The 25,109-nt window shown below is 38.1% G+C and overlaps 1 protein-coding gene across 2 annotated transcripts; it reads left to right on the top strand.

The window, feature by feature from the left end:
* Nucleotides 1-11,418: 11,418 nt before the first annotated feature.
* LOC131152048 (VAN3-binding protein) lies at nucleotides 11,419-16,342 on the top strand. 2 transcript variants are annotated; one of them, XM_058103636.1, is made up of 7 exons: nucleotides 11,419-11,878; nucleotides 12,574-12,699; nucleotides 13,329-13,755; nucleotides 13,870-14,097; nucleotides 14,623-14,672; nucleotides 15,680-15,737; nucleotides 15,892-16,342. In XM_058103636.1, exons 1-7 carry the CDS (start codon nucleotides 11,558-11,560, stop codon nucleotides 16,104-16,106), a joined length of 1,425 nt encoding a protein of 474 aa, XP_057959619.1. In that variant the 5' UTR covers nucleotides 11,419-11,557; the 3' UTR covers nucleotides 16,107-16,342. The 2 variants fall into 2 exon arrangements, with proteins under 2 accessions (XP_057959619.1, XP_057959620.1); XM_058103637.1 differs by having other exon boundaries at nucleotides 11,455-11,878; nucleotides 12,577-12,699.
* The last annotated feature ends 8,767 nt before the right edge of the window (nucleotides 16,343-25,109 follow it).

Genomic DNA, 25,109 nt, shown 5'->3' with positions numbered 1-25,109 from the left:
ATTTGATACTGAGGATACTCATGAGCCGAAAAGTAAAGTGGAAATGAAAAATGAAAGAATGATAAAATTGGCTAAAATGAGAAATGAAAGAAAGAATGGAAATTGAGAAATAAAGAATGATAAAATTGAGAAATGGAACAGTGTGAGTTAATAATATAAATAATTAAAGCGAAGTGAAACTCTCCGCCTGAGGGCTTACTGAGTAAGGTGAGTGCCCTAATGGGTCTCAGATGTGGCTATACCCGGCTGCATAACGTGTTAGGGCAGAGGGAAGCTACCTGTATGGGCGGGTAATCTTCCCTATTCTCAGGAACTTCGCGTGTAAATATGTGTTGGAAATCATTAAATTTGATAAATGATTTTTAAGCTTATAAAAGCTTGTGTTGTATATTTATATGATTATGTGTTTGTGAATATCAGTGTATTTTCTCAAAGGAAATGGTGATTTGAAAAGTAAAGTGTATTATAATTTTACGCATTTGGCCACACACTGTAAATAATCTATTCATTCTTACTGAGATGTGTCTCACCCAAATTATCTAAATTTTTCAGGGAACAGAGATAGGCCAGGTGGTAGAGCTCCGTGATCATAGGGAGCTGGGACCCTGAGATACAGGGTGAGTTTTGACTAGGGAGGTGTGGTTTCCTAGGATTGTATTATTTTTGGGTATGAGATAGTGTTGTGTATTTATGCATGTTGATACTCTAGGTATTGTATTCTGACTTATGTGTATATACTGGCTTTTGCTGTTAGGTTGTTTAATAAAATACTTTTTACCCGGTATCCAATGCGGGTCGGGTCGTATGAATGGTACTAGGATTGTTGACGTGGCCGATTTGTGGATGTTGTGGATTTATGACGTGATTATTTATTTATTAAAAGAAAAAAAAATTGTACGAAAATCGGGGCGTCACAGATCCGCTCTAGTAGAAATGACAGTAGCGGAGAATGGAGCCCAACGGTATCTTCCGATTTTTGATCGGGCGAAAATCCATCACGAAATTGATGAGAGGGGGAGAGAGAATGAGAGGAGAGAGTGAGTCTGTGTGCACAGGAAAACAGAAGAAGAAAAGAAGAAGAAGAAGAAGAAGAAGAAGAAAGAAAAAAAAAAAGAAAACCAAAAGAAACAAAAACAAATCTCTTGAAGCTCCTAGCTTCAGGAGAATAATAATAATAATAATAATAATAATAATAATAATATATTTAATTAATATTAATAATAATAATATATTTTATTAATAAAAATAAAAATAAAATTTAATTATTTTTTTCATTTTTTTTATAAATCCGATTAATTAATTAATTAATTTTTTTTTTAGGAACCACTCCACTAATCTTCTATATCCCTTTTTGGGGTTATTACAAGGACGTTCGTCGATGAATGCCTACTACTCGTCGACAAAAGTCAAAACTTGGAAAATAACCTCTCGGTATCTTCTCATCAACAAGACACGTCCCCGTCGACGAGACCCTCATATGTGCTCGTCGACGAATCCCCTGTGTTCGTCGACGAGACTCTGTTTAATTTTCTAGTTTTTAATCCCTTTTCTCTCCTTCTTCTATTATTAAACTATGATAATTATTCGGTTCTCTACATTCTCCCCTCCTTATAAAATTTTTTCCTCGCAATTTATTATTTGTATCATACATTATTCTTTTAAGAAAAATAGTCTACTTATTTTATTACTTACACTTACTTATGGCGGAGGAATACCGTGGTTACATTCTACGTTCTGGGAGATTACACATATAAAACTAAAAGACTATTTACTAACTAAATTATTACATATACCTGCACAAGAAATATTACCTAACTACTTACATTTTACTTGGTTATAACTAAATCTCTTAGAACAATTGTGGGTAATTCTATCTTATCTGTTCCTTGAGCTCCCAAGAAACTTCCTTTATAGCATGATTTCTCCACAAAACTCTTACCAACTGAATTTCTTTGGTGCACAATGCTTGTGTCTTTCGGTCTAAGATCTATACTAGTGCTTCTTCATTAACTAATGAATCTTTAAGCTCTATTTCTGCATAACTAATTATGTGGGATGGGTCTGGGACGTATTTCCTTAACATGGAATACGCCGTGTATCCTAGACAAGGCTGGTGGAAAAGCTAGCCTGTAGGCAACTGACCCCACTTTCTCTAGTATCTTAAAAGGGCCAATAAACCTAGGGCTCAACTTTCCCTTCTTCCCAAATCTTATAATCCTTATTAAAGGAGCTATTTTCAAGAATGCCATATCCCCCACATCAAATTCTAATTCCCGGCGACGAGTGTGTGTGTAATTTTTCTGCCAATTCTGTGCGGTACTAATTCTTTCTTTAATTAGTCAGACATTATCACATGCCTGTTGTACTATCTCTAGACCCAAACTCGCCTCTCACCTACTTCGTCCCAGAAAAGAGGGGAACGACACCTTCTACCATGCAGTGCCTCGTAAGGTGTCATGTCGATGCTAGCCTAATAGCTGTTATTATAAACAAACTCAACTAGCGGCATAAATTGGGTCCAGTTACCCACAAAATCTAGTACACATGCCTAAAGCATATCTTCTAATGTCTATATAGTCCTCTTAGTTTGACCATCTGTCTGAAGGTGAAAAGCAGTGTTAAATGCTAACTGTGTACCCATAGCCTCCTAAAAGCTCTTCCAAAATCGTGAAGTAAATCGAGGATATTGGTTTGAGACTATGGATACCGGTACACCATGGACACGAACTATTTCCTAAACGTATATTTCTGCCAATCTGTCCATGGAATAACTGACTTTAATGGGGATGAAATGAGCGTCTTCGTCAGACGATCAACAATCACCCAAATAGCATTCAATTCCTGTCATACTGGTGGTAACCTAGTAATAAAATCCATAGAGAAGTGATCCCACTTCCACTTTGGAATAAAGAGTGGCTGCAACTGCCCTGTTGGTCTCTGGTGCTCAGCCTTAACCTGCTGGCACGTTAAACACTACTGTAAAAATTTAGCAATTTCCCTTTTCATTCCACTCCACTAGAAATACTCTCGCAAATCCCTATACATTTTAGCACTCCCGGGGATGTACTGTGTATAGTGATCTATGAGCATCCTTTAAAATCATTCTTCTAATATCATTATCTGCAGACACACACAATCTAGTGCGAAATCTCAAAGCTTCATCATCAGAGATACTAAAATCTTCTCCTTGGTCATCCCGTACTCTGGCTATTACCTCTGCTAACTCTGCTTTATCACCCTAAGCGTCCTTAATCTTTTCATATAGCGTAGGGTACATAACCAGACTGGCAATAATTGCCTAAGGATTATCCTCTACTAACTCTATGCCAAGTCTCTCTAAATCCATCAGGATTGGGTGCTGAATCTCCATAGCTGCCAGTACTGGTCCGACTGATTTCCTGTTCAGAGCATCTACTACCACATTTTCCTTGGGTGGTAACTAATAGTGTAGTCATAGTCTTTAATAAGTTCTAGCCACCTTCTTTGCCTCATATTCAGTTCTTCATGGGTAAAGAAATATTTTAAGTTTTTATGATCCGTGAAGATTTCGCACTTCCCAACATATAGATAATGCCTCCAGATAAACCACTGCAGCTAATTCTAAGTCATGCACAGGATAGTTCTTTTCATAATTTTTAAGCAGTCTAGATGCATAAGCTATGACTCTTCCACGTTGCATTAACACACATCCAAGACCCTTCAACGATGCATCACTATATATCACAAACTCATTCTCTCCTGATGGGATAGCTAATACTGGGGCAGTAACCAACCTTTGTTTCAACTCCTGAAAGCTCTGCTCACAGTTATCAGTCCATTCAAACCTTACATTCTTTCTCGTAAGTTGCATCAGTAGATTTGATAAACTGGAGAAACCGTCAACAAAACGTCGGTAATAGCTTGCTAAACTCATAAAACTCCTGACTTATTGAACATTCAATGGCCTTACCCAATTCACTACTGCCTCTATCTTACTCGGATCAACTGATACACCTGCCTCGGAGATCATATGGTCAAGAAAAGAAACCTACCTCAGTCAGAATTCACATTTCTTAAACTTCGCGTATAGCTCTCTCTCTCTCTCTCTCTCTCTCTCTCTCTCTCTCTCTCTCTCTCTCTCTCTCTTTCTCTCTCTCTCAATGTTTGCAATACCAGACTCAAATGATGCTCGTGCTCCTCAAAACTCCTCAAGTAAACCAGTATATCATCAATGAATACAACCACAAACTAGTCCAAGTACTGATGAAACACCTGATTCATGAAATCCATAAATACTACGGGTGTGTTAGTTAACCTAAATGGCATCACTAGGAACTTGTAATGCCCATATCTCGTTCGAAATGCCGTCTTTGAGACATCATCTACCCTAACTTTCACCTGATAATAACCCGACCGAAGGTCAATTTTAGAATAGACCTAGGTCCCTTGGAGCTAATAAAAAAAATCATCGATCCTGGGAATAAGATATTTATTCTTAATTGTCAGTTTATTTATCTCTCTGTAATCTATACACATCCTCATGGTCCCATCTTTTTTCTTCACAAATAAAACTGGTGTTCCACAGGGCGACACATTGGGCCTGATGAATCCTTTATCTAGCAATTCCTACAGTTGATCTTTTAGTTCCTTTAACTCAGCAGGAACCATTCAGTAAGGTGCTTTAGATACTGGTGCTGACCTCGGTAAAAGATCCACAATAAATTCAACTTCACAGTCTAGTGGCAAATCAGATAATTTTTTTGGAAATACATTTAAGAATTCTCTAACTAGAGGAATATCATCTTGTTTCAATTCTTCTTTTGACAATTGCTTTATGTAGGCAATAAATCCCTGGTTGCCATCTTGAATCAGTTTCTTTATCTGAATAGCTGACACAAGATGTGGTAAAGAACGGACACATGAACCAAGAAACCTGTATTTTTGCTCACCTGGAGGTCTGAAAATCACTTCTTTTAAGTGATAATCGATACTAGCATGGTTAACTGCCAACCAATCCATGCCCAGAATTATATCAAACCCCTGCATATCTAACATCACAAGATCGGCTGGCAATACCTTCCCCTGAATAATCGTTGGAAAGCTCCTGAGTACCCTCCTACAACTCACCATTGATCCAGTTGGCGTAGCTACAGCCAACCCAACATCCAAAAACCGTGCCTCATACCCCGTTAACTTAGTATACACTGATGAAACAAAAGAATGGGTGACACCTATATCAAATAAAACAACAACTTTATATGAAAAAGTAGTGAGGGTAACTGTAACCATGTCTCCAGCTGCATCGGTGTCACTCGACATCAACGCTTACACTCTCACCGATGTAGTGTTCCTCTACTGGCCTCCACGGGTCGCCTAATAACCACCCCGATACGGTCTAGGAGCTGGTATTTGAGTCGGCAATCCTTTACATGACCAAGACCTGTGCCCGGGCCTCCCACAACAGTAGCAAACATCTTCTCCCATTCTACATTCACCTGGATGTCTCTGACCATATTTAGTACAGGTAGGAATAGCCCGTCCACCCTAAGGACCACCGCAGCCCGTCATCCGTCCCTAAAAACCCCCATATTGGTCTCCTCTCCATGGCCCTCGACTAAAACTCGCCTGAAGATCTTAAGGCATGGGTCTCTTTCTTTGACTCTGAGCTACGACAACTCTCTGCATGTTACTCTCGATAACGGCAGCTCTATCTACCACCTACGCAAATGTCTGGGCCCGAAAACTGATAACTTGCTCGAATAAATTCTTTCTTAAGCCTTCCTCAAACTTTCTTGCTTTCTTTTCCTCATCTGGTGCTAAATGTGGGCCGAAACAGGGCAACTCAATAAATTGTGCAGCATACTACGACATTGTCATCTGCCCCTAAACTAAGTGCAGGAATTTTGCTGCCTTCGCACTCCGAACGATAGCAAGGAAATATCGCTAAAAAAACAGCTCCTTAAACCGACTCCATGTTACTGGCACTAGATCAGGCCTCTATTCCTCAATTAATCACGCTGACCTCCACTGTAGCTTTGCCTCTTCTGTCAGTTTAAATGACTCAAATGACACCTTCTGCTAATTTGTATATGCTAGCACTGCCAAAATCTCCTCAACATCCTGAACCCAGTTTTTAGCTACAATTAAGTCAGGTCCTCCAGCAAAAGATGGAGGCTTCATCCGCGTAAACTCCTCAATCGTGCAGCCACGCTCTCCCTCATTCCTAGCCATCTCAGCCATCACCTGTTGGGTGACGCTGCGCAATACTGTATCTGTATCTCCACCTCCCATACTGGAGGGTCCTGGTCTATCACCTCCTAGATTTGTACCACTACTACCTGGATCCATCCTGAAAATACATAGAACACCGTTTTAGAATCCTATTTCCCATATAGATCTAATTTATTCCATTCAACTAAAATTTTAGACTCTCTTTTAATAATTTCCCCCTATTCCTAACCTAAAATCCAATCCTGCAACCTGAACACACGACTCGTCGATAGTTTACTATGGCTTTCCTCAAATCGTCACCCCAGGAAAAACACAGAAACCACCACAAAAATCCTGTATCTAGACCACAGAACAAAACCTCAAATTCTTTTTCCTATATTCTAGTATTGTTTCCGCTGCATTTTAGAGTCTACATAACCTAACAACCTAGGCTCTGATACCAAATTGTAACGACCTGCTACTTATATCATTATGTTATTTTTTTCCTTAATATATGTATAACATATTACCAAGCTGTCCGTAATACTACTGAAAACATCTCATGCCCAAAAGAGCACTGAGGAAACTCTGTACTCCATACATTCCTATGCAACGGTGTACAAGAAACTGTAAACATCCATATACAATACCAGAAATCTATAAATCCCAACATATGCAGGTATCACAAAAACACCCAGTGACGTCATCAAAATCTTGGGATTTACCCTAAACCACTGACATCATAGAAACACCTATCCTTCCAGTAAGGGTAGTGTGAGCAATCCTCTACCCGCGAATCTGATCCGCTCGCCTAGTTGGATCTCCTAAAAAATAGTAAGTCATTGGGATGAGACATCGCTCGGTAAGAGGAAATATACTATTACTAGTGTGTAGCGGCTGAGTTACACATTTAATATATAGATATAATACTGATACTGTAAAACAGATATGCTGGTATAATATGCTGGTATACCGTACAAAATTCTCGTAATATAATTTAAAATATAATTGTGTATCTAAGTTTTCTACACATACATACTTCTAATATCATATTATATCTGCTATTGTGTGATATATTTGTACATAGGAACTTTTGCTAATACCCTGAGATCTATATGTCATGATTTACCCCTCATGACAAGGATGTGCGACCCATAGGCTAGACTTACTTTGGTTGGCCTACCAGGCAAGTCAATCTATATCTCTATCATCCGCCAATCTGGCCTACTGCAATCTCTTCGGGCAATCTCCAAATCTAACATCGTCTAACCAGCCACCTCAACCTAACTCGCTGGGAAGACTACAATCTCTCTTGGTGCGGCTAGATGGAATCCACATACTATTTAAGTTATTTGGTTGCACTTTATCTGATCTAGCAATGGTACCGTGCTCTGCTGTCTGTATCTGCCTAAAATTTCCTCAGGGATCTGAATACCACATGTATTACTAATATATATATCTTACTATTTTTAACATGATTTCAAAATAACCATAACACTATAAATCTGAGTTGTAATATATAAAATATCTATCTGAGATATCTGTAATATATGTCTGTAATATCTGTAATATCTTTCTAAAATATATGTAACATCTGTCTGTAATATCTATCTGAAATATCTGTAACATCTGTTTGTAATATCTGTAATATCTATTTGAGATATCTATAACATCTGTCTACAATATTTGTAATATCTATCTGAGTGCTATGGTTTAGAAATCATGTTATTCTAAAAATGTTATAAATCTTACTTTCTACTAATATACTTGCATAACTGGATATCTGTAAAGTTTCATAATCAACATATTAAACTATAATAAACTCAGGCCACACAACTATGTAATTAAAATCTCATGCTTCATATCTGTAATTTCTCTTAAATAATAATACTCATGATATTATGGAAAAATAGACTAATCAACATGCTTGTAAATATACATACATAATCTTCTGTTGTACATTCTAAAAACTCCCCAGCATAGCATATTTCCCTTACCCAATTTCTGAAAAGCCCCTACTGTATCTTAACCCTACACCTGTAGGGTTCCCCACTCAACACCCTGAAAACAACATCTCTCAGAACAAAATATCAATATTTCTTCGTATTCTACATTTCTTATAACTGTGGGAAAGGCAAATACTAAATAAAATGTCTTATCCTGAGATTGGGATGAATTTCAAACCAACCCCACCAACGATCCGTTCTAGCATACTTGAAGAGAACTTTCCCAAGAACGTCGTGATGGTCTCGGATCGTTAAACTGGTAAGAATCTGGTCCAAAAACTTAGAGAGAAGGAAAAGGGGATGAATTGAGGAGAGAGAGAGTGATTCGTGCGAAAATTTCAGCTGAAAAATGAGGTTTAGGCTATATATACACTGACCTTCATTGACAAGTCACATCACTTTGTCGACGAGGTCAAGAAAGACGTTTGTCGACGAATGCCTACTCTTTGTCGACGAAATTCAGAGCTTGGAAAATAGCCTCTTGGTATCTTCTCATTGACGAGACACGTCCCCATCGACGAGACCCTCATATGTGCTCGTTGACGAATCCCCTCTGTTCGTCGACGAGACTTTATTTAATTTTCCTATTTTTAATTCCTTTTCTCTCATTTTTTTATTATTAAATTATGATAATTAGTCGGGTCTCTACAATAAAGTCATTGTGCCCCAAAGTCTCTACCATGTCATCTATATCTAGTAAAGATATATGATCAACACTACACCAATCAAAGTGATCAACCTTCGACCGATAATATATGTTTTTATCCTCGATTTTAGTAATGCATCCCCATGGCGGTACTTAATGATGAAGAAATCTTTTTTGTCCACACTTGAATTTTAGAAAACACATAACACAATTACCAAACATGAAGTCAATTATTGTATATAAATTACATTCGTAGAAATAACAACTAAATTTTTAGAACACTATACCTCACACTCACTCAACTATCACATAGTAACACCAATGATTGATGTTCTATGCTTACAAAGCACCCATGGTCATTATTCTATGCCTACATATGAACCAATGGCTCTACCCTATGTTTACAGAAGCACATATGGTAGTTGTTCTTTACCTACAAACGAAAAATAGAAACAAGCACTAATGGCCATTACTCTATTCTTACATCCAAACAAAATAATACCATGGTCACTCTTCTATGCTTGCATTCAAATAAATCACACAATGATCAACCAGTCAAGCATGAGTAAACAACATGGATCATAAACATTAAAATAATGACCCATAACTTAACCCCAAAAAAAAATGGCCACTATCTTAAAAAATTGGCATATTGCATCTTAAAAATTTTGATAACAACCTATTTCCATCCCATTCTTCATTTCGACAAAGAAAAGCAAAGGGACAAGAAATTTTTTTTATAAAAAAACCCTAACTTTAATTGCAGTTACAAGAGCACACTATAAATGTCTTTAAAAGCCAAACACTAAAACTTTACTCTAACTCTTAAGTAATCAAAAATTCATTTTTTTTTACCATAATTAGGTGGATAATCATTGCACCTTCTTAATATGTTAAGAGACATTGTCGTTGTTCCTTCTTCAATAGAAAATCACGACGAAAAGGGTGTCATGTACTCTAATTCGTCTTCTTCTCTTTCATCATAAGAGAGGAACGTTGAGTGACCACGAGTTTATTTTACGTAGTTAATGGTGGTGGTTGAGGCGCATGATAGTCATGTGCCTATATTTTGAGGCCAATGACGTGGCATGTGTTATAATGGGGCCCATGATGTCATGAAGGCAAAAAATGAGCTCCAATTTAGCATACGTGATGGAAAGTCATTTAAAGTGGACAGATAGAGATTTACCAACAAATTTGTACTTAGGTAACCATAACACAAAAATTTAAAGTTAGTAGTATTAAAATTTTTAGTTCAAAGTTGAGTGACCGGGAGTGTATTTTACCCCATTTAACATAATATTTTGTTGAAATCCATGCAATTTTAATATCACCCTTCCAATTCTAGCAATATGCATGAAGAAAGTCAAAATTATAATTGTATTTGCTATGGGTTGAATTCAAATATTAAATATTATTGAATTTAATATAATTTCAAATCCAACACTCTCAAAAACACATGAGGTTAGATTATAATCGAGGCACATAATTTGATTCATATAATTTTGATCGAACTCAATAAAGCAAAAATTCAAATTAAGATAAATTATACATTAAAAGTCAAATTCGCACATCTTACCTTTATATTTTATTTTATTCCAAAGGTGGTGTAAATTCTCAAATATAAGATTATATTGTGTTTAAGATTAAAGTTGATTCATGTGAATTTCAACATGATTGAATCAAAACTTTTATGGTATATTACTCTAAATTTTAATTCAAATTTCGAAACATGTTAAAATAGTGAGTGACAATGTATTTGTGCATGAATCAAAAATAGTAGAGTAGAATAATCGAATGCGTGGGTCGTGGGTCTCACTCTGCTATCACCTATACCTAGTTGCTTAATAAGTTAACAATAATAGAATAATCAAATGAGTGAGCCTTATATGAGATTTTTTTTTCTTTTTTCTTTTTTCTTTTGTTTGTTTTGTTGCGTGGGGTGTTTTATTGATTTGTAAGTTCTTATTTTGTTTGGTCTTATAATCATGTTTTTATCGGATGTTTGGTATTATTTTTGAGACGCCTTTAAAGTTTTTTTTCTATTGTAATCTTGCTATTTTTTCACAAAAAGCGAGAGTTTATTAATAAATAAATGAAGGTTGGATCCTTATTTGAAAAAACAAAAAGAAAAAAGAAAGAGTGAGTGGGCCTTGACACAGTCCCCAGACCCTTAACATTTTCGAATTCCTAATAACATTTTCAAAGAGCGAAGGAATTTCCAAAAACCCAAAAGGGCTCAGATGCATTTTTAAAAAATGAAAAAAGACCGAGGCCTTACATGTGTAAACAACCAAACAGAGCAGTAGAAGTGGCACCACTATCGCTGTACTCTGTCCCAGACGACCCACTGCCTAAAACCTTGTTCCCATTTCTACAGCGCGTCTCCAGTAATTCCCCAGCGTCTCCCAAACCTATCAGTAAATAGTAATACTTCTCCACCTTTTTCTTTTTAAACTTACTTTAAGCCTTTTGTTAATCGAAAGAACATTAATTAATCTCTTTAGTATGCTTAGATTTCTTTTGCATAAATTAAGTTTAAGTAGCTTAATTAACACTGGATTTTGTGCTGCTTTGTCTCTCTCTCTCTCTCTCTCTCTCCTCTTTATAAAGCACCGACCCCAACACAACCTTACTCCGCCCTCAAAGCCTCTGCTCTCCTGCGCGCCCTCAGCGTCGTTTCGGCCTCACAGCTTCACTACCCACTAGTCGGTACATGGACAAAACCATCGGCGAGCAATGGCGGCTGGACCTGGTCCCAACGGGGTTCAGGCCGCCGGAGACTCCCCGTGAGCCCATGGAGTTCCTGGCGCGCTCTTGGAGCGTCTCTGCCCTTGAAGTTTCCAAGGCTCTGGCTCCCCCTCAAATGCTCTCCAAGACTTTGAGTGGCGGCGGAGGAGGTGGGGGCGGCGGCGGGACTATAGTGGAAGACCTGGCTGGAGAGGCGGAGGAGACCGCCACCGTGTCCGGGAACCCCTTCTCTTTTGCTTCCTCTGAGACTTCGCAGCTGGTTATGGAACGTATCATGTCACAGTCGGTAAGATTTTCTTGCGGGGAAAAACAGAGCATGTGCGGACAAATTTGGTGAATGTGTTGATTGGGTTATGCATCCTTGATACCTTGCTTCTGTCTCTCTCTCTTCCCCTCTCTGGCGAACCAACCCCCTTTGTTTTTGCTGAGATCATTTTGTTTTTCTTTGAGGGTAGGAATTTATGGAACTTTTGAGTGGGTTTCTCTGTTTTGTTTTTGTAACCTAGTAATTGTTTGTTAGTAGTGGCCTTGGATTGTTGCCTGAGCCTCTCTGTTCTGATATGGAAATTCTTGTCTCTGTGCTTCAAGCTAGGCCAGAAACGTAAAATCGCCTCGCAAATTACTTCTGCCCTTAGTCCCTGACCCATTCTGTATTTTCGAGTACATCCCTTCACACTAAGCCGCTTCCCCTGTTTCATTGCGAGTGTTTTCGAAAGCAACCGGATTATTTAAAACATTTCTGCGCAATTACTGCCCCTGCTTCAAAGCTTCCTCTGCAACATTTTTCTCAGTCGCAGATTCATTTTCTATTCTCTTTCCGGTTCTCCAATTTTAAGGATTATTTTAATCATACCCACCTACAATTATTCCCTTTTCTCCCCATTCTTAATCAAGGAAACATTATTTTATTGACAATAATTTGGTTTTTTGTAATTATTACCTGTCCGTGGCATAACACGCCATGATTTTGAGTTTGCGCAGCAGGAGGTATCCCCACGCACATCGGGAAGGCTCTCGCACAGCAGTGGCCCTTTGAACGGCGGCCAGAGCTGCGGTTCCCTGACGGATAGCCCCCCTGTTTCTCCCTCCGAAATCGAGGACGTCAAGGTTAGTTACTGCCCTTCCCTCCGGCACCTGACACGTTGCCGGAAAATCTGACATGCATATGGCCTGAGGCTGTTTCTGTTTCTTCTTTTAACTGCAAAGCACGAACACTGACCACCGAAGCCTAACACTCTCAGCTTTCTCAATACCCAATGCCTTCATTACACTCGCAGTAAAGGGTAGAGTTACTATTGCTTCACTTTTTTCAATGGAAAAGTAATCGCCTACGTATTTTCCCTGGACTGGTATTATCTGCCGAAATTATGCACAAGTAATTGCACCTGGGCTCATTAATTCCAGTGATGATCTATATTTCTCCGCTAATTACTTTTTCTTAATTTTCTTTAAAAAGAACTCCTCTTTTCTGTACGAATTTCTAACCAAATTAATCGGAATTACAGCCGTTCTTGAAGAAATAATAATATTTTAGTATTTTAATTTGATCGAGTATAGCGTCCTGAATTGTCTTTCTCCGATGAACTTGTCTCGCTTACATTACATCACACCAGAGCACGAGGGGTGGGGGGGGGGGGGGTGGGTGCGGTCTGAGCTCACCCGCACCACTTGGATTTAGTGTTTAATCTCGATAAATTACATCGAAGAATAAATGATGGTGCCATCCATCTATGCAGTTCGGCCGGTTGAACAATCCCGTGAATGCCCAGTACAGAACCGGGGCCAACGGCGGCGGCGCCACTACCGGCACCGGCGGAGGAAAGACAGTCGGGAGGTGGTTGAAGGATAGGAGGGAGAAGAAGAAAGAGGAGACTAGAGCGCACAATGCTCAGCTCCACGCAGCTGTTTCCGTCGCTGGGGTGGCGGCTGCCGTCGCTGCCATAGCCGCCGCTACCGCCGCCTCATCTGAGTCCGGCAAAGACGAGCAGATGGCAAAGACTAACATGGCTGTTGCGTCCGCCGCCACGTTGGTCGCCGCCCAATGCGTAGAAGCTGCCGAAGCCATGGGGGCGGAGCGTGAACACCTTGCCTCCGTCGTTAGCTCCGCCGTTAACGTTCGATCCGCTGGTGATATCATGACATTGACGGCAGCGGCAGCGACAGGTGTGTCGAACTGTCAATTATGGTTTTCTTTATCAAAATTTTTAATGGACTGAAATGTTCGGTAGTTGAATGAGCAATTATTAACGAGTGTGTTTGGTGGTGGTGGGGTTGCAGCGCTGCGCGGGGCGGCCACCTTGAAGGCGAGGGCATTGAAGGAGGTGTGGAACATAGCGGCAGTGATTCCGGTGGACAAGGGGATGGGGATGGGGATGGGTGGAAATGGTAGCAATGGTTCTAACGGGAGTTACAGTGGAGAACTTGTCCCTGAAGATAATTTTCTCGGCATCTGCAGCCGGGAATTGCTTGCCAGAGGTTGTGAGCTACTCAAGCGCACTCGCAAGGGTAGCCTCTCTTTACCTGCTTCCATTTGGCTCCTTTTTTTAGGCCTGGAATTAGCTTAGTTGAAACAAAATGAGTAGAATTCAACACTTTATTTTAATTGGGTCTTTTGGGAGCATAAATTTTCAATACTGGTGTGGGTTTACAGTTATGCCTATTTAGACAAAATGCAAAAGATAGATGAGGTTTAATTGGGTACTTCCTGTTGAGCTTCAATTCAAATTTACAGATTCAAATTCAAGAACTGAAATCTGTATTCTACACAGCTTTGATGTCTTGGCTACATGCTTTCACGAAAATGGGAAGAAATTTGTCCCTTGTGGTTCTTCTTTATTAATTTTTTTACTCCGGTCTGCAGACTGATTGCTACAAATTTATGTTTCAAAACACTATCAAATCAAAGTTTAACTGAGCTATTTGCTATTTCCTTGAGCTTTGCTTAGCTCAATTCAGGCATTCATTTCGTGTTTGCAATTTTTTTACAGTTTTGATGGAATTAAGAAGTTATTTTTATTCTGCTTTATGCAGGTGATCTACATTGGAAAATAGTTTCTGTTTACATCAACAGAACGGGTCAGGTTAGGACCCTGCCACCCTATGTACTCCAATTACCAGCTATATTCTCTGTTCATCATTTGCTTTTTCCAGTTCAATTGCTAGTTACACGCTGTGTAAATTAGTGCCTTTTTTTTTAATCAAAATAAGTGCCAGCTTTTGGTTCACAGAATTTAAGATGCATTGGAATGACATTTTATGAAATTTATTTTTGAGAAAGGGATTAATGGCAGTACTTCTGTTTAGTTTGTGTTATAGGATTTGTTAGGAATGTGATATTAAAGGTCTTCCAAGTGAATCTTCCATGGGTTTCCTTCTCATGCTTATATCCTACCAATCACCTGGGGTTTGTTTCGTGGGATCCTTCATAATTACTGAAAATGTGGCGGTAAATGTAAATGGAAAAGTTTTGAGAACAAGATCCATTGCCAACCTTTCACCATGTGAAACAGTAGGATTACAATGAATGTAAACCAGCTGCATTCTCAATTACAATTATCAAGAAACTGAACAATGTAAGTTGCCATCAACGAGGTGAAATCAAGCAATAAAGCAAATATCTAGTGGTCTCATAAAAAGTAGTGGTGCTAGTAGACACAAGTACAGAGACACAAATCTCAAGATACTGTGCAGGATGAAAGAGTCTTCATCTTCTCAAAATTTCAATTTAGTTGGAAAAAAATTCACGTGAGCTTCAAGCACCAGCATTCAAACCAATATTTTCACTCTCTCAACTCATCATTGTCCCGCAGAAATTATAAGAAAGTCATTAATTCGAGGGTCATCACTGGAAGTAATCATTCGGAAATGGAACAAGACATCTAAGTGGTTTATTTTGAATACAAGTGGGCCATCATCTTGGACATAGGAGGGAAACTCAGCCTCAGTAGCCGGAGACTCATTTTTATTAGGCGCAATGTGGCCTTGGGCTGCGTTCTATCATAAAGAGCATACTAAAACCAAAATGAATGCGCTTTCTTCTTTTACTTTTACTGGGATCTTTAATTTTTGAAGCTTCTTTTGCTTGTAGGTGATGCTGAAGATGAAGAGCAGGCATGTTGCTGGGACCATCACAAAAAAGAAAAAGAGTGAGTAATTACTTTTGTCTTTCTCTAATAATGTGAACGGAAATGGAGGTGGGTCTTCCTCCGCTTGGGGATTTGAGAAAGCTGTAGGCAATAATAAAGCAGAAAAGGATATGTGTTCATTTCATCTTTAATTTCTGTCTTTTGAACTTCTCAGATGCGGTCTTGGAGGTTTGCAAGGATATGCCGGCGTGGCCTGGCCGGCACTTGCTGGAGGGTGGTGAGAACAGGAAATACTTTGGGTTGAAGACGGTAATGCGTGGACTTGTTGAGTTCGAATGCAGGAGCCAGAGGGAGTATGACATCTGGACTCAAGGTGTGGAGAGGCTGCTAGCCATTGCTGCAGAAAAGAACAGTAGAAATAGAATTTGAAATTGGCTTTTAACTCTGGGAGAAATGGGTTAATGGGGTATATGGGCATCTGAACTAGCTAGCTAGATGTTTCAAAATATGGTGGGGGTGTTCTTATTTTCCAGTTTTTTGGTTCTTGTTTTTTGGGGTTCCTGATGTATAAAACAGAAATTAAAGATAAGCTATCCAAGGAATATATTTTTGGTTGGCTTTTGTATTTGTCTTTGAGCTGGAAAAGTAAAGTGATCTGAATCAAAGTATGGTAGCCATGTGTTGTTTTCTAGTCTTCTGTTCTTTCACTGTTAAGAGGAAAGAAAAGGACTATGTTGGACTGGGATGGTCAAAAAGAGGAGAAAGGAATCTCATTTTGAATAGAATAAACAAAAGGAGAAAATAATATAATAGGGTAAGAGCCAAAGGGACATGCCCTATCGGCCCGGGTTGTGTGTGTTTTTGGTCATCCATGTGGGCTTTAAGCATTGAATCGGCTCCTAAGCAATTGTGTAGGAGCCAGGGGTTCAGGGTATTGATCAGGTGGGAAAATGATTGCCTAGTGGCTCTGTAATCCTAATCTTACACTTTATGCAATAGTTTTGTCTGGATTAAGTGAATCAACGTTTGGTATGTTGTTTATTATTGGAAAGTGAGATGATCAAACCCTAGCATGAGGATTAAGACAATTCCTCTTCTCATCCCAGGAATGTTCAGCAGCACGGTTGGAACTGTTAAATTTGGTACTGTCCCAGCTTTTTAGGGTTTTGAATAAACCCTAATTGAGACCCCAATTGGTCTATGAAATATTAGGTGTAGGTATGAAAGGCTATCCCATCAAACACTATGATGAATATCATATCATATTTTGAGGGATTAAAGGCTTATCCTAGTGTCTGAACAGAAGCCACATGCTCACATGGAAACAACAGAGGCCGGTGCCGCGCTAATAATATTTTGTTCCATGATCCTACAGGAAGTGTCAAGTTCATTCAATAGCTTGGGTAAGAAAAGTTGGGTATATGAGAAGAAGGGTAGAACTTGCCCATCAATTTCTACTGTTGTTGTGAGTATGTGAGTACGCTCTGCAAACACACACACACACACACATATATATATATATAGATACAACAAATACTTATTTACACATGTATTTAATATAAATACTGATAAAGAAAATTAAACATGTACGACGAATACTGATGGAGAAAATCATATAATGTATCCCATATACAAAGTGCCAAAGTATCTGCAACTTCGGCTTCCAGTAGCGGTCATTGTACCTAGTAGACTAAGCAAAACAAATAAAAATTTGTTTATCCAAATCGAACTCGATTCACTTAAATTGACATATATTTAAATAAAAAAAATCATATCCCTTGCTACAAGGGGTGAATCTTATAGCGATAAAAGCTTATCCAAACCCAAATGTTGAATTCTAATAGAGTTGATAAAAAATATAATTCCGCAATATATATTGTCATTATACACATTAATCCTAGGACAAATTTTAAATTTAACTTCTACTGGTTTGCCCTCACTCAAGTCAGGCTAAAATTACAGAATTCACTCTCTACGGTAGTGACTACAGGCACAGCTCCACAAACCACGACACTTGGCACCCTACCAATGGGCACTACACTAATATCATTTGAGTACTCTCTCATGGAAGGTTGAATTTTTTCTTCCCTCTTACTTAGTGATCACAATTGAAAGTGTCATAATAAAATTTTACTTTTAGGATTGACAGTGTATTTGATATTAATTATGGATTATTTGGTTTATATATTTAACATTTAATTGAAATAAATATGAATTATAATTTGCTCGTTTAAGTGTTCGTCCCAAATTATTCAATTCTTTTCGTTTTATTAGACCAAACCAAATAACAAAAATTGTCGAAGGTTTCTTTTCTCCATGAATCTTAATCACTTCGTCGATGTTAAAGAAATTGAAATGATAGTGATTGTTGTGTGCAGAGAAGTTAGGAGAATACTGATCACATTCTTTTTTCAGTCGAGGTGGTTTCAGAGGTTTGGCATCGGGTTAGTATGGTGTTGGGGATTCCTTTCCAACAGTTTCTTCTTTGGAAAAACAGAATTGCAAACTGGTTCCACTATGCTCGGTTATCATTTATTAAAAGTATTTTAATTGGTCTGATTTCGTGTTTGATTACGTGGTGCATTTGGAATCGAAAATGCAAAGTAAGAATGGAAGGAATTTATCAAAGTACAGATCAGATTTGGAGAAGTGTTCGATACTAGGTTAGTTCTTTAGCTGAGAGTTCTAATTCTTTTCGAAAATTGAAAATTTTGGACATTATAATTTTAAAAGAGTTTCAAATTCAACATCAAGGAGTTTGCGCCAGGCTTGGAAAAATTATTTCGTAGGTTAAACACCCAGTAGGGTGGATAAAACTTAATTGTGATGGGAGCTGTAGGGGCAATCCGGATACTTCAGGAGGTGGAGGAATTATTTGGGATTGTCATAGCATGGTGAAAGCGACTTTTTCAAACTATTTTGGCAATGGTCCGAATAATAGTGTGGAATTAAAAACAATTTTGGAAGAAATTTGTTTATGTAAACGACTTTATTATTTTAATGTGATTATTGAAAGTAACTCACAAATTGTTGTTGATTGGTTTCAGAAAGGTAGATGTACTTTGTGGTATCTTTGGGATTTTTGGGAGGGTCTCGTGATGGAACTAGAAGGAGTGAACTTCATGTTAATTCATCAATATAGGGAATGCAATAGTGCAATTGATTTTCTCACTAGAGAATGAGAAATGGGAAACAATGTAACGACCTCAAATTCCTTAATAGAAAATGAAATATAATAAATAAAAAAGTCGACCCAAACCCGTGGGTAACGGGGACACCTATCAATCACAGTGGAAATCTAAGTAGCAACAAGTAAAAAAAATCTCAATCATCCATCCATAACGCATAATACCAGAGTTATCTACATTCCCAAAATACTATATTTATTTATATTCTTACAAAATATTTCAAAATACATCTAGGATCCCATAACCAAAACAATTCTAATCCTAGTATGTTGTTTACTCTCCTAACGAGGTAATATATCACTGACTCAACGGCGGTCACGAACAGTCGGACTCTCAGGGTCCCCTAAAAAATTAATTTAGTTTGGGGGTGAGACACTTCTCAGTAAGAGAAAATAAACTAAATATAGTTGTGTGGCAGCATGAACATTTAAGGCAATTGTACATATACAATACATTTCATATTTCTGTAAACGTTCATCATATCGTACTGGATAATCACATGCTTTCATATTTGCTAATAAGTCATATCGTACATAAAACATCTGTTATAACTGATAATACTGAAAATATACCTAGGATGAATAGTTAGCTAATGTCATGTATTACCCCCTATGACGGGTGTTGAGAATTCCACATATGAGCTTGTCCCACATTGAAAAATTAAAGTGGATAATGGGTGCTTATATACATGGATGGACCCAAGACCCAATTAACTTGAGCTTTTGGGTCAAATTGGTGTTCACCCATGTGTATCAAGCCCACCCATTGGCTCCTCCGGTCCAAACAAGTGGTATCAGAGCCGACGGTTCGTAACTCTGGGTGAGTGACATCGTAAAATTCGAGACGGGAAGCTAATTCTCCTGACATGCTAACAGTTGGAGGACCAAGTGTGTGGTTGAGGCCAATAAGGATCATCTAGGCTGTGGATGGATCCGAATAGGGTCAAGACGTGGGAGGTAGGATTGGTTTGGAGGCACGTGGAATGCAATCTGAGGCACGTAAGACGCAGTGGTAAGGCCCACTTGAGCAATTGTTGGAGAATTGTCCCAGAAGGGGGATGGTTTCCGTTCAAGGGGGAGTAGGAACTCACAAGTGAGGGGCAGATTGTTGAGAATTCCACTTATGAGCTTGTCCCACATTAGAAAATTAAAGTGGATAATGGGTGCTTATATACATGGATGGACCCAAGACCCTATTAGCTTGAGCTTTTGGGTCAAATTGGTGTTCACCTATGTGTATCAAGCCCACCTATGGGCTCCTCCGGTCCTAACAGATGGGTTGTGCAGCCTGAAGGCAAGACCCGACAATGGCTGGCCGACCATTGCTGAATCAAAAATATCTGTAAGTACGATGGGCCCACTACACCCTAGTCCGGACTGCCAAGTGGACGTCCACACTCTACTGAAAGCCACATAAACTATCCATCTCCCACCCCCTCATGGGGTGGTTAGTACTAATCTGATCATAGATGTCTGATCTATAAGCTATGGTATTGTGCTCCTGAACTGAACTAAACTAATATCCGGGTTTCGATAACATATAATACATGATAATATAGCATCTTTCACAGTTTCACAAATACGGCCTCGTGCCGTAATCATTTCATATATACACGGCCTCACACCGGAATCATACATAAATATAGCCTTGCGCCGAAATCATACATAAATACGGCCTTGCGCCAATCGTCTCATAAATACGGTCTCGCGCCGAAATCAGACATAAATACATCATTCTGAAAATAATCGATTTATCATGTATTTGTCAACGTCATAATGTACTGTATACTTTCATAATTTTTCAACCCACACTTCATTCATATCATTATCATATCATAATGATTTTCCATGTAAAATAATATTCATGTCACACATTTGCCGTATAAAACCATAGATTGCATTCTAAAAATCATAATTTTTGGCATCTCATACATATATATATATACATTTCAACATAGTAGCAGTATTTTTCTCAAACGTACATTTCCTTCGTAATCTACATATATAATACATGCTTTACAGAAAATAACTTTTCTCATAAATAATAATAATTTGCATGAAAATAACTGCTTTAGTTTATTCTCTTACCTGGCTACTGAGAAAGCCTCTAAAATATCCTGGCCTAACACTCGTAGAATTTCCTTATCAATATCCTGAAAATGAAAACTCTCAATACTAAACTTCAGTATTTATACGTGTACATCATTTCCTATAACTACTGTAAGATCAAATTTGGCTTAAAAAGCCTTACCTCAACTCAGGAATGAATTCCAACTTGCTTCCACCAACAATCTGCTCCGGCAGATTTGGAGAGAACTTCCTCAGGAGCGTCGTGGTGGCTTCGGATTGTCAAACCAGCGTAAATCCGGCCCAAAATTGAAGAAAGAAGGAGAGGAAGCTGAAGGGAGGAGAGAGAGAAGGAAAGATTGCTTAATGGTGAAGTAAAAATCCAGATTTTTGATATTTATAGGGCTGGATTCGTCTACGAGTCACGTCATTCGTTGACGAGTCTTTCAATAATTTCGTCGACGAAATCCACTCCTCGTCGACGAAATTCAGTCTGTTCAAAAACCTCTTTCGGTATTTCCTCGTCGACGAAATTTGGCTTTGTCGACGAGGCCCTTTTATGTACTCGTCGACGAATCCCTTGTGTTCGTCGATGAGGCCTCTAATAATTCTCCTCTCTCTTAATTATTTTAAATATCATTTTTATTTGGGTTGTCACAAACAATGTCATTTATGACGAACATATTTTACCATGTTCTCTGAAAGGTATCCTTTGGATGGATAGGTTGGGTCTCACTTCCTTTAGTCATTTGGTCAACCTCTCGATTTTTGTTGGGTTGGTTTAGATTTTTAGATTTTTAGATTTTAGTTTATTTTATTATTTCGATTTTTGATAGGTCTGTTTAGATTTTTTTTTTTCTTATTTAGCTTTTGTTTGGATTTGTAGTTTTGTGTTGGGTGGTTGCTGGTGTTGTTTTTGGGAGGCCTTTAATGTCTTTTATCTGTAATCTCCCAATGCTTGCCTTGTAACCATGTTATTCCTCCTCCAAAAGTGAGGGTATATTAATAAATAAATGGAGGTGCCCCCCTTTTTATTTTTTTTATTTTTTATATTTTTTTAAGTAAGGGGCAAGCGCTTGTAGTATCACTATTATGTATTCGATTCAAATTGTTTCGAGTCAACATAGTAAAATACTCAAATTTGACTCTATTCGAAAATGTTAAGCTCGAAATTCAATTTAAAGTCGATCAATCTTTTAATTTTTAAACTTGAACTCAATTTGGCTATAATTATGATCACGGTCATTTATATGTTAATGCTACCACTTGCCATAAGGGGCAGTAGGAGATCGGCAATCGATGTGGTTTTATGGTAGTGCAAGCATCCCTCTGGTGTTCGGACCAGAAAGGGCAGACCCATCATACTTACAGACTTATGTTGATCTAGCGTAGTTAACCAGCCATTACTAGGTCCCGCCTTCGGGCCGCACAACCCAATTATGTGGGAGTAAGACATAACACCAGCCAGCTATCCATCCAAGGTGTTCTCCATGTACAATTATATGAGATGATTTATATGTATAGAAATTCAGTATATTATACCATGTTATGATAAAATATGTTTTTTTTCCAGATATGACACAGACAGTTTTTTGAAGTATGAGTTATGTACTGTTATATGTATAACACGAAAATACTCATGTTGTCACACACTGATATTAATTTATTTCTCTTACTAGGAGGTGTCTCGCCTCAGCAATATAAACATTTCAAAAGCCCTAGATAGAAGAGTGGATAGAGCTCTGTAGCATTAGAGTTCGACTGTTCTACCCTTTCTGAAGGGTAAGTCATTTTTTTAAGGTCTAGTGAAATTTTGGGTAGTGGCTCTAGGGCACTTTTTGGATATTTTGGGATGTGTGTGTATATATATATGATAGCTGTAGTAAAACTTTGATATTGTGTTGGTTAGATGATTGGATATGTATATGTTTTTACGTTTCTCTCTGTTTAGGTATCAGTGTTGTTTTTCAGGTATATCCTTGGTACCTATGGGTCCAAGTTGACAATGAGTTGACATAATTATTCTATTGTCTATTATTATGGGAAAAAAAGTTATTATGGTAAAATATGCTGGTTGTTACATTAAGCATGCTTCTATTAGATCTTTGTTAGCATTGGTTACCATGCATGATTTAGATCTGGAACAGATAGATGTAAATACAACTTTCCTTCATGGTGAGTTGGAGGAAGATATCTTTATGGAGCAACGAGAGGGGTTTGTGGAATAAGGTAAAGAACACCCGGTATATAAGTTGAATAGGTCTCTTTATGGTTTAAAGCTATCCCCTAGGTAATCATATAAGAGGTTTGATTCTTATATGTTGAGGATTGGATATGTTAGAAGCAGTTATGATAGTTGTGTTTACTTTAGATTGCTTAACAATGGTGTATATGTGATCCTTATGCTATATGTGGATGACATGTTGATTTCCTCTAACATTACTGATGAGTTGAATGTCTTGAAAGTTAGGTTACGGGATGAGTTTGAGATGAAGGATCTTGGTACAGCTAAAAAGATCCTTGGCATGGAAATCAGGAGGGATAGACAACAGAAAAAGTTGTGGTTTTCATAGGGTAAGTATATTAAGAAGCTGTTGGAAATGTTTAATATGGATAAGGCTAAATCGATAAGTACACCTCTAGCTGCTCATTTTTAGTTGTCTGCTAAACTGTGTCCTTCTACTGATGAGGATAAGTTGGATGTGGCTAGTGTGCCTTATGTCAGTGCAGTAGGGAGTCTGATGTATGCTATGGTATGTAGTAGACCAGACTTGTCATATGCAGTTAGTTTGGTAAGAAAATATATGGCTAATCCAGGTAGAATGCATTAGAATGCGGTGAAATGAATTTTCAGATATTTGCGTGGTACTTTTGATTATGGTATCTTGTTTGAAAGTACTGATGATTGTAATGTTCAGCGTTATGTGAACTCCGATTATGCAGGTGATTTGGATAAGAGGAGGTCTACTTTTATCTTCATTTTTACCATGGCTAGTGGTTCCATTAGTTGGAAGGTTATGTTGCAACCTACTACAGCTTTGTCAACTACAAAAGCTGAATACATAGCTTTGGCAGAGGCAGGTAAGGAGGTTTTGTGGTTAACTGGACTGATTTAGGAACTTGGTGTTATATAGGATAGGTTACACTTATTTTATGATAGTTAGAGTGCGATCCACTTGACAAGGAATCAGGTCTACCACTCTCGTACGAAACATATTGACGTGCAGTACCATACAGTTAGATGTTGGGTTGAAAGTGGTAAGTTTCAGTTATTGAAGATCCACACAGATGGAAATGCTGCAGATATGCTCACAAACCCTGTTACATTAGCTAAGTTCAAGCACTGTCTGGACTTAGTTAATGTAGTCTCTTATTGATTGTTGACAGAGCATCCCAGAGCGTGAAGATGAAATGTTGTGTTTGACTGTGATTAAAAGCCAAGGTGGAGATTGTTAAAAAAATATGTTATTTATTTATTTATTGTGACTTTTATCACAGCCGTTGGATCGTTTCTAAATCCAATGGTTGTGTGATGTCATATATATGTTTGCAAGTTATGGGAAAAATAGTGTATTACTTGTCATTTTGTGTAAAGAGAGTTAGAGGGGGCTTTCTCTCTAAAAGGATTTTTTCTTCACTGGTTTGATAGGTGAAGGGGTGTACAGGGGATTTGGGATCGAGAAGAGTCGGATCAAATCTTCTACTGTCATCGTTTCATAGTGAATTTTTCTTCAGATGCACGCTTTGTGGACGTAAGCAATCTTGTCGAATCACGTAAAATCTCTTGTCTACATTTTTTCTGTAAATATTTTTTATATTATTTATTTTGTTGATTGGAAGATTAAAATTATTGCACGTCAACAACTTGCCTATTGGTAAATAGTCAAAAGGAACAAGTATTTTTATGAGTTATTTTTTATGAGAGTAGAAGGAATGGTGAAAAGAAGGGGCACAAGTATTTTGTATGAGTTATTTTTCATGATAGTCAGAAGGAACAAAAGAATCAAGTACATATAATATTCAATGTTACAATATATATCGATCAATTTCTACCTGCTTGAACGCATATAAATTAATGGGAGATGGGCAAGACACGTAGAACAGAGCAGAACAGGGGAAAGCGGAGCAGCAGGACAAAAGGGTAAGTTAAGTCAGCGGAGGCTTGGAGTGGAAAGGGA

This window comes from Malania oleifera, chromosome 3 (genome assembly GCF_029873635.1).
Source record: "Malania oleifera isolate guangnan ecotype guangnan chromosome 3, ASM2987363v1, whole genome shotgun sequence".
Classification (NCBI taxonomy): Eukaryota; Viridiplantae; Streptophyta; class Magnoliopsida; order Santalales; family Ximeniaceae; genus Malania; species Malania oleifera.
This window is presented reverse-complemented; position numbering and strand designations above follow the sequence as displayed.